The sequence below is a fragment of the Berghia stephanieae genome, chromosome 3, assembly GCF_034508935.2.
Source record: "Berghia stephanieae isolate SIO BIC M18660-M18661 chromosome 3, UCSD_Bste_1.3, whole genome shotgun sequence".
NCBI lineage: Eukaryota > Metazoa > Mollusca > Gastropoda > Nudibranchia > Aeolidiidae > Berghia > Berghia stephanieae.
Genome location: NC_088362.1, coordinates 68,751,668 through 68,766,401, shown reverse-complemented (window position 1 = coordinate 68,766,401; position 14,734 = coordinate 68,751,668). Strand labels below are relative to the sequence as shown.

The 14,734-nt window shown below is 35.5% G+C and overlaps 1 protein-coding gene across 1 annotated transcript in view; it reads left to right on the top strand.

Moving 5' to 3' along the window:
• LOC144969331 (nuclear receptor subfamily 2 group E member 1-like) overlaps positions 1 to 14,734 on the top strand; it is a 32,522-nt gene that overhangs the window by 14,377 nt on the left and 3,411 nt on the right. The window contains exons 3-6 of the mRNA XM_078908441.1: positions 9,711 to 9,791; positions 10,578 to 10,739; positions 12,387 to 12,643; positions 14,096 to 14,266. Of these exons, the coding sequence (XP_078764567.1) occupies positions 9,711 to 9,791; positions 10,578 to 10,739; positions 12,387 to 12,643; positions 14,096 to 14,266 (671 nt within the window). The remainder of the gene's footprint in view (positions 1 to 9,710; positions 9,792 to 10,577; positions 10,740 to 12,386; positions 12,644 to 14,095; positions 14,267 to 14,734) is intronic.

The window sequence follows — 14,734 nt, the reverse complement described above, 5'->3', positions numbered from 1 at the left end:
TTCCTTTGTTTCCCCATTAAAAATGAATTGAAGCTATAACTACCATTTTTGTTCTATACCTTCTTTTAAAAAAGTCCACAGCTTCAAACATCTTAGTATTTAGCTCAACTTAAATATTGTTTGTTTTGAAATATGATGTAAGGCATCAATTCCGTTTATTTTTTTTGTTTGAATATTTGTTAAGTTTTAAAACAATAAAGATTCATGGATTATGATTATTTAAGGACAGGGTGGTTTTTTCCCGCTCACCTGTAAGATAATGTTAAATAATCACCTGTGCAACCTGCTGGAAAGTGGAGGCTTTTCAACATCTTGTAACAAATATTTTAGCTACAGAAAATCATCTTCCTTATTTATACAAACATATTCAAAGTTAAATCGGAAACATGTTGATGAAACCTGATTTAGATTGGGTTTTGTGTCATTCTGAGTACTCAATTTAGTTGGGCGGCCGATTCCGTAATTGGGACATTGATCCTAAACACTTCAAGGAGAAAAAATATGTACTGCTACTGTACTTTATTTCCCCTTCTTTCTCCTCCTCCTCCTCTTCTTCTTCTTCTTCTTCTTCTTCTTCTTCTTCTTCTTCTTCTTCTTCTTCTTCTTCTTTCTTCTTCTTCTTCTCTCTTCTTCTTCTTCTTCTTCTTCTTCTTCTTCTTCTTCTTCTCTCCTCTCTCCTTCCTCCTCCTTCCTCTCTCTCTCTCCTCCTCCTTCTCCTCCTTCCTTCCTCCCTCTCCTTCTTCCTCTTCTTCTTCTTCTCTTCTTCTTCTTCTTCTTCTTCTTCTTCTTCTTCTTCTTCTTCTTCTCTCTTCCTCTTCTCCTCCCTTCTTCCTCCTCCTCCATCTCCTCTTTTTCTCTTCTTCTTCTTCTTCTTCTTCTTCTTCTTCTTCTTCTTCTTCTTCTTCTTCTTCTCTCTTCTTCTTCTCTTCTTCTTCTTCTTCTTCTTCTTCTTCTCTTCTTCTTCTTCTTCTTCTTCTTCTTCTTTCTCTTCTTCTTCTTCTTCTTCTCTTCTTCTTCTCTTCTTCTTCTTCTCTCCTTCTTCCTTCTTCTTCTTCTTCTTCTTCTTCTTCTTCTTCTTCTTCTTCTTCTTCTTCTTCTTCTTCTTCTTCTTCTTCTTCTTCTTCTTCTTCTTCTTCTTCTTCTTCTTCTTCTATTTTCTCCTCCTCTTCCTCCTCCTCCTCCTCCTCCTCCTCCTCCTCCTCCTCCTCCTCCTCCTCCTCCTCCTCCTCTTCTTCTTCTTCTTCTTCTTTTTCTTCTTCATTCAACGCCATCATCATCTCCATTAATTCCAAAAACCTTTCATGCTACTGTTGACAATACCGTCATATCCACCACCGCCACCACTACTATCATTACCAACACAACCACTTTCATCTTCGACATCACCATCCTCTCCAAAAGCCTTTCATGTAACTGTTGACATCTCGCTACCTAGGAAGAGCTCTTCATTCCCGTGTGTTTACATTATGGCTCACAGTTTAATCATGTTTTCGCGCTCTTCACTTTGAGGAGATTGATTCAGTCGCCGACTTGTTAATTTCCGGATCATATTTCAAAAGCTACTTTTTTCACCCGACGCGTCGATTGCTGAACCGTTCGGTGACTGAATCTTGTATCTGTATTGGAATAAAATTGGAGTGATTCAAGGACGTCGTTAGTGACAGAATGGGTGACAATGATAGCATAATCATGGCCCTGATGTTGTGTCCTTGGGTAAAACACTTTTTATACATTGCTGCACTCAACTCAGAATTGAATGAGTACCTGGGTTTTGGCAGTGTTGGATAAATAAAAAGTGCTCATTCAATGAGGAAGCCAACTAGCAATTTGCACTGTATAAGATGGACATATTTTGTTTCATGTGACTGTCGGGAAAAAACAAACAAACTCAAAACACTTTACAAGGTGTCCCTAGCCAACAGCAAAACACTTAGCATGTAGGACGAGACATGATGCCTGTTAGGCAATTTTTTTTTCCCGACAGAGATAACGCTGTTAACAGCCATCTACTCATTTGACACATGAGTACGGTGAGAGAATGTTAGCAAAGAGCCTTTTCCGACTTAACTATGTGCCGCTGGAAGCGGGACTCAAACCCAGGACCTTCAGGTCCTAATGCAAGTGCCACACAACATAACCGCATTGGGAAGGGCATGAGCAAGCTGAATCCGTAAAGTTGCGTTTAGGTAAAATATTCACGACATCCGCCGGCCGGATATAACATACCAACACACAAAACGAAGTACGAAGTTTATAGTTTGATTGATATGATTTAGTGAGAACTGATCATTAAAATGGCTGTCTGAAAACAATGACAAAGAGCTGAGTGACGTCAATTTCATTCTATAAATGTTCATATTTATTATTTTAAAAAAATATGGGACAGCGCCAGGCAAAATGATAACAATAGAAACAAAAATGTGTCATTGAACACTGTGTCCAAAATTTAGTGAACATCAAGCAACATTGAGAGTGGGTAGTGATTATTATTATTATTACTCACATTGTCTTTGATGTTAAGCAAATTACTTACAGGCTTTTGGTCAAGACGCTGTCTTGGAAAATCACTTAATTAACATATATTCATTTCAACAATTTCCTCTTCCAGCTGACTCAGGTGTAAATGTTTAGCTTACGATTGACAGTGACTGATATTGTGAGAGTTATGATGAAAACATACAGGCCGTTTTTCTTTGAAACATGAGGTGGAATTTAGTTTTAAAGGGTAATAAGCGCAATTAATTAGTATCATGTGAGGATCCGGAAAAAAAGCGCACATCTTTTTAAAAAGATAATGAGTAATAATAATTGTATATACAAAAGAAATCCCCTTAATTCATTCTTGGAGACAATTTTTCTCTATGGTATATCTCGAGAAAAGAACTCGCACAATGAGCAGAAGGACTTAAGTTTCTTGACCAAGAAACAAAAAAAAAACAAAAACAAACAAACAAACAAACAAACAAACATCAAACAAAACAAAAAAACAAAACAACGAGATGCCGTCAATGGACGGGGCTTGAACCCCAGTGCTCCGGATGTCAAGTGCCATGCCTTGTCCATCAGGCCATCACACCATAAAATAATACATGAATAGTGAAATACTCTACTATATTTATTGTACGCTCTATAATTCCTCTATTTTTTATATTCTAATCCTCTATCCCCCCCCCCCCCCCCCCCCCCCACCTCCTTACCCAAGTCCATTTCTACTACGGATTGAAGTCTTGATTTCAGGGACTATCGAACGGGGTCTATTTATTTTTCCAACCCGAGCTCGTCATAAGTACTCTTCACCGTCGATATTGACTAACACCCGTCACAACGGAAAAGCCTTAAAGTAAGAAGAAGCAGAGAGGTCGAAATTTGCCACGCAGATGGCTTCGACTGGGCGAGTTTCCCACGACTTCAGAGAGAATGTTATTTTGAGTGGAGTGAATAAATGGAAAAGCTTTTTTTTCTCTTCTAATGCCTCAGTTGTCTCCCCTCCCTCTAAGATGATGGTGTCGGTCATTAGGTGGTGGTGGTGGTGGTCGATCATGATGATGATGATGATGATGATTATGAAGAAGAAGAAGAAGAAGAAGAAGAAGAAGAAGAAGAAGAAGAAGAAGAAGAAGAAGAAGAAGATGATGATGATGATGATGATGATGATGATGATGATGATGATGATGATGATGATGATGATGATGATGATGATGATGATTACAATGATAGTAATAAAGGGGAGAAGAGGAAAAAGATGATGATGCTGACGATGATGATGTCGTTGTTGATGATGATGATGCTGATGATGATTACGATGATAGTGATAAAGGGGAGTAGGCGGTGGAAGAGAAGAAAAGAGGAGAAAGAGGAGGAAGACAGGCAAAATATACCTAAACGCTGCATGAATAGCCACTGTTCTTAATCATTTCTATGTTCAAATTTTGCCTTAAAAATAGATTTATTTATTTATTTATTTATTTATTTATTTATTTATTTATTTATTTATTTATTTATTTCTTTATGTATTTATTAATTTTATTTATTTATTTTTACAATGATATCTCATCAAACAGTTGAAGACCAATAATATTGTTCAATGACAAACTACCTTTCGCCAATCCATATAAAAAGTCATTTTTTTCTGACAAAGAAAAACAAAACAAAACAAAACAAAAATAAACGTGTCTTGGTATCGTATGATTATGCGTCAGAAGATTTTTCGGCGGAGTAATGCGATATGCATAACATTATCATGAAAGCCTGACTTTATATCTTATCTTATCTTACTAAAGGCTTAATAGGAATTATCATTTAAATGCCTTATACAATAGTTTATAATTACAGAATCTCATATAGCTTGCATTGTATCATTCACAGACAGTTTTACCCAACTTTGAATGTCAGGAAAAATGTATCAATACGGCAATGTAACATCGAAATGAATCATAAAGTGTACAAAGTTCATAGTACAATGATATATTAATGACCAAACTAGTTATGAAAGCAACAACGATAATAAGCATACATACGTCTCTGATAAATTATGATTTTACATTGTTTCAGATGTCATGCATTTTACTGGTCAGCATTTACAAACAGTCTAAAAAATCATGAAATTAATGGAAACAATTACATCCACATGACAATTAAAAGTTTAAAAGATAAATAAATAAATGGATAAATAGCTAAAGAAACTAACAAACAAATAAATGAATAGATAAATAAATAAATAAATAAATAAATAAATGAATAAATAAATAAATAAAAATGAATAAGATCAAATTCAATTCAATTCAAATTAAATATGTAAAGGAAAAGAGGAAACTTTCATTTATGTTCTCTTTCCGATCATTAGAGACGACTGATAACCCAAAATGTTATGGGCTCATTGTTGTAATGGGAATACTCTCGAACCAACGCAAAAATATTACAAATTACAACAATATGAAACAAGCCCATAATTGCGTCCGATTATCAGACCTACAAATTTTAACATGTACACCTAGTTAAAAGTAATTAACGAGTTTAGACTAATTGTGGTTATGAAATATGACCCATCATTTCAATCCAATATGTCATAATGATCCCCCCCCCCCCCCCAAAAAAAAAAAAAAAAAAAAAATTATAAATAAATAAATAAATGAATAAATAAATAAATAAATAAATAAATTTTTTAATAAAAAAAAATATTAACAAAAAAATACCCCCCCCCCCCCCCCCCCAACAAATCAAACCAAAACAAAATATCAATTTAAGGTTGAAACGGTCTATAAAGAAATGTGGGGTTATCGCACTTACAATCTATCTATCTATCTATCTATCTATCTATCTATCTATCTATCTATCTATCTATCTATCTATCTATCTATCTAACTATCTATCTATTCATCTATCTATCTATCTATCTATCTATCTATCTATCTATCTATCTATCTATCTATCTATCTATCACGTTCCCTGTCTCTTAATCCTCCCACTTTCTCTCCAACATACAGCCTGTTATAATTGTTCATAAACATCTCATTCCTTCTTTGATCCATTATTATTTTCCACAACTTTTGAAAAGAGATTTATAAAAAAGAGTAAAAGCGTGAGAAAACAGGGGTGTGTTCACTAACAGTTCACGCTGGTGCGTCACGAAGTGAGTTCCTCCTTTTATATTTTTTTTTTACCCCATTCTTATCCATTTTATTTGCACCAGTCTCTTCATGTTCCATCCATAACATTATAATAACCAATAATGATTCAGACGACCCTCTATCCCTCATCCTCCTTCCTTTCATCCTTCAAACAAAGATAGCAGTAAAACTGCTGCCTTTTAAGTTTAAATTATCTCGACGCTGCCTTTTTCGTGAGAACGTCATTAATTCAGTCTTGCCTTCCCGCCAGCAAAAGAATAATAATATAAAAGAGAAGCTCACTCTTTTTTACTTCTTGAAAGTACAAAAGGACAAACAACCCTTTAAAAAAAAAGAGAGAGAGAGAAGAATGTTAATGTTTTAGCTAAATGTTAATGGAATATTTGGATGGGAGTTAATTGGACACTGGCTGCTGCTATTCCGGCTGTTTCTGCTGCTGCTAGCGGCTGTTGGACTGTACATGAAAGTTATATGTGATGGAAGGAAAACATTTTGTTAATGTAAATTACAATCACGGCATATTATTATTGTTATTTTTATTATTAGTATCATTATAGATCTCTATCTGTGAGTTTACAAATTAACTCTAATATGTATTTTTGTAAAAATCATTAAAGGATAATGACTGTGAGAAGATAGATGAAGGCGAAAGAAAATTGGGCTGATAGAAACAAATTATGAAAGCAGTAGATGAAAAAAGGGGTTGTTAATATATTTAAAAGAAGATATTTCTTTTAAAAGAAAGGAATAAGAATGATCATGCATATAGAGCATTTCAACGGATTTATCATTCTTATTGTGTATCACAACGGCTCAATTATTACCCCAGGACGCTAAATGGAACCAAAGTCCTTTGTCAAACAGCACAACGTGCCTGTTAGTGGTCTTTTTTTTTTTCTTTTGGCAATAGCTGTCAAAGTTTTGACCTGTTAACTGTTTACAAAATATATAAATTTTAATATAGTACCGTTTATATTTTACACCAATGTTATTGAACATCTGCTCACATTTTTCTTTCTTACATTAAAATAAATAAATAGTCAAATAAATAAATAAAAATAAATAGATAGATAAATAAAGAGATAAATGAAAAATAATAAATAAATAAAGAAAGAAAGAAATAAATAAATAAATAAATAAATAAAAGGCAGCATGATATAACGTTCTTTAATGGGTTGTTTAGCCCATTATAAAATTTTAACAAAGAGGACAAAATACTGAAAAAAATGACCCCATCCTTCACCCCCTCTCAATGGAAAAAAAAATAACGAGAAAGAGGGAGAGAGAAATAGCGAGAGAAAGAGAGAAAAGAGAGAAATAAATTCTCTCTCTCTCTCTCTCTCTCTCTCTCTCTCTCTCTCTCTATATATATATATATATATATATATATATATATATATATATATATATATATATTACATATATATATATATATATATATATAAATATATATATATATATATATATATATATAGAGAGAGAGAGAGAGAGAGAGAGAGTGAGAGAGAGAGAGAGAGAGAGAGAGAGAGAGAGAGAGAGAGAGTATAAATTGAAAAGAAATGAGAAAAACAAAATAGGTGGACAATTATGTCCTCCAGTTGTAGATCTAATGAATTGAATTCAAATATTTTATTGAAAATAAATGATCAAGTGAATAGACTTACTTTAAATGTCTGACTGACATCATTAAGTTCCTTGTGGACACATTTTAATAATGTGTTGACATCATAAAAGAAGAGAAGAGACATAAAAGTCTTCCAAACTGTGTCTGTCTCCCGCTTGGAATCCTGGGAAACAACAGGCAACTTATGACATCGGGGAACATCAGAGGACAAGGTTTAAAATGGCCCAGGGGGCTTGCTTTAGAAGATTGTGCGAAATAATCAAAGAAGAAGACAGGGATAAATGACAGAAAATCGGTGATGAAGAGCAATCAAGGAGCCACAAGCTCCATATAGGGTGATGGCAAAGAGTGAGTTAAAAAGTTGGTTTTCCTGTAGGGCCAAATACGTTGAAGATGGAGCCAAATTCACTCAAGGCTCTTTGCTTTTTTGTCTGTGAGTGGCTAGTTTGTCAGTTGGATAAAAGGGGTCGACCGTTATGTAATTATCTGGCATCTTTACATTTGAGGGGATAACAGGAAATTTGACAGATTAGAAAATATCGTTAAAAATTGAAATATCAAGATAACAAAAAACCTCTTAATATTGATAGCATTATTTCAATTTTTTAAAAAAGTTATCCATTTTTTTAAAATTGCCAATTTACTTCACGAGTTTAACACGAATGGAAGTCGAAGAAATTTGTCGATTTCCTATTTATGTTAATACGAACAATTTAAATTACTTATGAATCACACAATTGCAATTTTTTTTGCCTCACTCTTAAGCATGTGGCAATACCGGATAAATGTGTTCAAAGCGCTTTACAAGGGGTCACAAGACAACAGAAAGATTTAGTGTGTTGGACAAGACGTGACGCCTGTTTTGTTTCTTTTGTGTTTTTTTTGTTGTTTTTTTTGTTTCTCTTTTGATTGTTGCTTTTTTTGAATTTTTTTTTTTTTTGGTACGTTTTATTACTTTAAAAAAAATATTTATTTATTTATTTATTTTTATCTATAGTTTTTTCCGACGACGGAGACAACATTGGGGCCAGCGTGGCTCAGCGGTACGGTCTTTGCATCGTACCTGAAAGGTACCGAGTTCGATCACCCGCCGCTTCGCTGTGTGGCATTGAGCAAGTCACCTAGCCCTAGCTCACTTTGCGGCGCTGCACAGCTGCTGACGCTTGGGTTATTCCAGTCTTCCCTTGGAATAGACCCTAGAGACAAATTTCCCCTATGGGATGAATAAAGGGAATTTTAATTATTTTTTAAATTTATTTATTACCAGCCATGAACTCATTTTAACCTGAGAATAGTGAGAACATGTGAGTAAAGAGCTTTTCCCAACCCTTGTTACCGTGGGACTGGAATCAGGAACCAGCATGTCTAAAGCAGAGCTGCCGTCTTTTGAAATTTAAGATAAGCATATTAAAATTTTGGCCAGAAAACTTATCCTTCAAATCTAATTTTTTTTAAATTGAGCTTTCAGACCTGACCTTGAAAGTGCGCGGATTTGTTTTGTTTGTTTTGGTTTGTTGTTGTTGTTGTTGTTGTTGTTGTTGTATGATTTCTTAGTTTTTTTAACGTTGTTATTCGTTGGCCTCGGTGGATTAGCAATACGCTGTCTCGTCTTGAAATAAATTCAAGCGATATTGGGCGTAGTCAGTGACCAGATGGATAAATTCAAATATGATCATTTAATTACAGCGAGACCTTGGAGACTTGCGGTTGTCAAAATGTCGTTTATTATTTATGACGTTGATGGCTTATACTTATACTCATAGGCAAGTGTCTCGACTTGTAATAAAATTAGCGATGTTGGGCGAGGTCAATAACCTGATTTATTATTATTATTTTTTCAATTATCAAAACTGGTCTCGGCACTGTAAGCACTTTCCATACCTTACTCCATTCGACTCAGGTATGAACGAGTATCTGGTATCGGCAATGACGGATATTAAGAGTGACCCTGTGCTGTAGATTACTTTATTCCTCTCTTTAAATCGAAATCTGAATTGTTGCTCTGTTGTGGCATGTATGCTCGATTTGGCATCGCATTTGGCATTTGAGAAAACCAATCAACATTGACCAAGGATAGTCACGGGATAAGTGGCGGTGATAACAAATGTGACCCATCGCTTCAAAGCGCTATTATGTAGGGATGAGTTAGGTGCTTGAAATTTAATTTATAGCCACAAATATGAAACTTTGAGTTAATTTTACTTCGTTATAGTGGGAAATACATACTACATACTATTTCTTTCATTAAAAAAAAAACCCCCAAAAAACAACAACTCGAAGTTCATATTTATCATCAGTTTATTTCTAAATTCACTTTTCAGAGTAGGGGTGGGGTGGGAGGGGAATCGATACCAGTCCCTTTGCTTGTGACGGGATTGATTTACCCTCACTGAGCCATCAGGATCTCAATATTTATCAATTTTACACAGCGTTAATTCTTCCAACCTTGTGTTCCTCAGGTGACCGCTTGCTGGACATTCCATGTAAGGTGTGCGGAGACAGGAGCTCAGGCAAACACTATGGCATCTATAGCTGTGATGGTGGGTGTTCTAAGACATTATCATCATCATCATCATCATCATCATCATCATCATCATCATCATCATCATCATCATCATCATCATCATCATCATCACCATCTAATTATCACTACCACTATCAAAACCATCAGAATCTACACTACAATCATCTTCAAACCATAACCCATACTCATACCAAAACCACCATTCACGCTTTTATCCCTTTTGTCAAACCAATGATAAGCTAGATCAGTAGATAAACAGTTGAGAGACAAGAAATGAGTAGAAAATAATGATAAACAAATAAATTACTAAGTTATCTTAATCAATCAAACAACCAATCAAGAAACAAGAAAATAGGTAGAGAAATAACTTAACTTTTATTATAGAGTATTATGAATGGTTGGATAAATAGTTCATTAATTATTAATCTCAGAATTTAATTTCTTTTTTTTTCCTTCTTTATTTTATATATATATATATATATATATATATATATATATATATATATATATATATATATATATATATATGTGTGTGTGTGTGTGTGTGTATATTAATATTTTTCGTTAACTGCCGCAGATTTATTTAGTAATAGATAAATAAACGAAATGACCCTACCGCCGTCTCCTATGCTACTTATGTGACCTCGTTCAGGACATATCTAAATCTACCTGTCATCCGTGAGTCACTCACAATAGATAGAATAAAGATGACGTCACTCAAGCCTTTCTTATTGTATTTTGCCATCCGCGTTTGTGAGTGATTCTCACGAAACTGTATTAATTAATTCAATACCTTTTCCAGGCTGTTCTGGCTTCTTCAAGAGAAGCATCCACAAGAACAGGGCCTACACCTGCAAAGCCCAGGGGCCCTTGAAAGGAAGATGTCCGGTAGACAAGACACATAGGAATCAATGCAGGGCATGTAGGCTGAACAAATGTTTTCAGGCTGATATGAATAAAGAAGGTAGGTTGTTGGTGGAATTATTAATGGATGGGTGGATGAGTGGACGGATGGATGGATGGATGGATGGATAGGTAGAGTTGTGAATTGGTCAATGGATGGATGATTGCTTACATAGTTAGATGGATAGTATTCGGTGGACAAGGAAGGATGGATGGGTGGATAAATATATGGATGGTGTCCGATGGACAAGACACACAATGGAATCAGCGAAAGGTCTGTGACTGAAAAACTATTGTCATTATGATATGAACAAAGAAGGGTGTTGGTTGATGGATGGATGGATTGATAGATTAAAAAAAAAAAGTTTTAAAAAAATTGAGCTTTCTATAGCGCAATATCCACTAAATGTGCTCAAAGCGCTTTACAAGGGGTCTCTGGTCAACAGCAACATTTAACATGTAGGACGGGACATGACGCCTGTCAGGCGATATTACAATTTTTCGGACAAAGACAACGCTGTTAACGTCCAGGTACTCATTTTAACCTGAGTACGGTGAGAGAATGTGAATAAAGAGCCATTTCCAAGGACTCAACTATGCGCCGAGCGCGAGGCTCGAACCCAGGACCTTCCGATCCGAAAGCGAGTGTCATACCACTAGACCACATAGCCGCACGGATGGGTGGATTGATAGATGGAGAGATAGATGAATGTATGGATAAGTGGATGGATGGATGAAAAGAATAGATTGATAAATGGATAAATTAACAGATTGGTAAGCTTTTATGTACAATGCGGATTAAGGTAAGAGTACGATTACAATAGCACGCCCGTAAACATACACGTATGTATATTGTCAAGACATATTTGTGACACACCTTCAAAAAAATGGTACATATTGTGTTTTGGTTACTTGGATTCTAAAAATTGGATTCATAATTGGATTCATAATGGAAAATACGAAACTTGAATTAATTATTTTGGGTGTTAGTAAGACGAATGAATATCAGTTATTGGACAGAAATTATTAGAATTTCACATGTCTCGCAATTTTGCCTTTAAAATCACTATTTGGAATCTGATTTCACCCCCCCCCCCCCCCCCCCACACACACACACACAATGCCGTTTTTACGCGTTTGGTCACACTTGTCTGTAAAGAAATACTATAATCATTCACCAAACCTACAGACTCTTTTGAAATGTTCGTACAAGCTCGTGAAAGGGCAGTGCAGCATCTGTTTTACTGAAATATGCCTTGCATTGTGTAGTATGGAAATTCATTTCCTGTCTAAAGTAGCCCTTAAATACCTATGATGCCGGATTTTATCTTAATTTATATATCGTTGAAAGGTCAGTCTACAATTACTTGTTATCATTTTTAATAGGACGCCATTTATTTACCACAGAGTTCTTACATCTAGATCTAAAAGACCCAGCGACCCGTAAATGCTGGGTGGACAGTAAAAAACCCCAACATTTCGAGTGCTCCCCGAATCGACATCTTTATCTATGATTGAATCGACATCTTTATCTATGATTGTTAAGCTATCGGGATCTCTACCTGATCGGGTACCCGTGGTAACGAGAAGAATTGTGGATCGCGTAAAGCATGCATATGTAATGCGTTTTATAAAATGTATATATTGAAGAAAAAAAAAAGTGATTTTAAACCATTTCAAATTTTAAATTTGGCTCAAATCTCAACAGCTGTCCAGCACGAGAGGGGTCCAAGAAAACCCAAAAACAAGTCAGGAGAAGGCAGGAGTTCTCTTCTTATGGATTCCAGAGCACCCAATTCCCAGGACCATCCGATGGACCTCACCGTAGCCACACCCCCTTGTCAGATGATGCCCCTCCCCTTCCACCACTCAGACCTGCCCCTCCCTGCGATGCCCCTTCTCCCCGATGCACACATGATGATGTTGGGATATGTCAACAGGTTCCACGAGTTGAATCGATTGCAGGTCAGTATTGATGGGATGCTTGTAAAATACATACTCACCACTTCTGTCCGCCAGATCAATCATAACAAAACACTAAACTAGATTTTTTATGTAACCTTTAACATTTATAGTCTGATAGATAGAATTTAGTGAGAACTAATAACTCAGATGGCGGTCTAACAACAAATAACGAAATCTTCATTCGATATATTAATTATTTTCATTGGATTGAGAAGGATTAGGAGGAGGAAGAGTAGGCTATGAAGAGAAAGGGGGGGGGGGGGGGTGCGGAAGGGAGGGAAGAAAAAGAGAATAATTAATAATAATAATAATAATAATAATAATAATAATAATAATAATAATAATAATAATAATAATAATAATAATAATAATAATAATAATAATACACATTTATACAGCGCTCATTCTCGTGTAAAACACAAGCTCTGGGCACTTTACAATATAAATTATCAATTTTAAGTGAAAAAAAATAAATAATAATAATAATAATTCATAGCCAAATCAAGGATTCATAGAGTCAATAAAAACAAATACAGTAAAAATGTCTCTTTAAAGGTAGGTAAAGACTTACACTCCCTCAGACCACGTGGTAGTTCATTCCAAATCTTGGGGCCGAAACAAGCAAACGATCTATCACCAAATTTTGTTCTTGATCTTTTTTCCGAAATTTTCGTTTGGTCATTACATGATCTTAAAGCGTAATTTTCAAATTTACACATGACCACGTGATCTGTGAGATATGCCGGTGCTATACCAGTCAAACACTTATAAACAAGACACGCTGCTTTGTAATATGTGCGCTTTTCAATGGGCAACCAGTGGAGAGAGGCCAACAAAGGGGTTGCATGATCAAATTTTTTTTTGCCAAAAACTAATCTTGCTGCACTGTTTTGCAGTAGTTGTAATTGTTTAATAGAAGCCTGAGGCAAGTTGACAAGCAGGGAGTTACCATAATCTAGTTTCGAAAAAATGAGGGAAACAACCAATGTTTTACATGTTCCAATTGCACTATACTGACGGATCGAACTGATTTTCTTCAATTGAAAGTATAAAGATTTACAGAGAGCAGAAATGTGAGCTGACATTCTCATTTCTGAATCAATAAGGAGGAGAGTACGGAGGAAGAGACCAACGAGGATTAGGAGGATGATGAAAAGGGTGTGTGTGTGGGGGGGGGGGGGGGGATGAGGAGGCTGAATATAAGAAGAAGATCAGGTTGAAGAGGAGCATTTGGAGAAAGAGGATAGGGAGGAGGAATAGCTGGAGACACTGATAAAGAAAAGGGGGCGGAAGAGAATGAGAACGAGAGGAGTATGAAGAGGAAAAGGAGACGGACGGAGGATAATGAGGGTAGAAAGAGGGGAAGAGGATTGTAGTGTAAATCAGTGAAAACGCTTCAAACTAATGAGAATATAATTTCTTCTTTTTTTTTCTCCCTTGACTCCATTCTAGTGTCCCCCTGGATTCAGCACATTCCTGTCATCAACCCCTACACTCACACCACCTCTGATGATGCCCTTGCACCAGGACATTCAACAAGAACTTATGGCCAGGTTACTCTTCTCCGTCGTCTCCTGGGTCAAGCAGATTCCAGCTTTTGTCACTCTCCCGGCTGCTGACCAGGTAACAACTCATTATGAACTTTATGACTCTATTTATTGTCCTACTATATATTTTTCTCATTATGTTTTTGGCACCTTAAAACTTAACTTTTAAAACAGAAAACTTACGTACCTGATGTTTCTTTTTTATTTAGAAATTGGGGGTCATCTTAAAACTATCAATTGTCATTTATTAAAGTTTCGATCTCAGACTTTAAAAATAAATCAACACCCCCCCCCCCCAAACCCCCCCCCCCCCCCCCAAACAAACCAGAAAAATAAATGAAAGAAAAATAAAACAAAAACAAATATTGGTAAATCTTACACATTAAATAATAGAAAAATCTAACTGAAACCATAATATCAAAATATTTCAAAGCTCTGTGGGTTGTGTGTACAAATGATGCCAGTCATTTAACTTTTGCAGAATTAAGAGTTATCAAAGTACTCTTTTAAAAATGCTTTTGTATTTTGGGTTTTAAAAAAAACA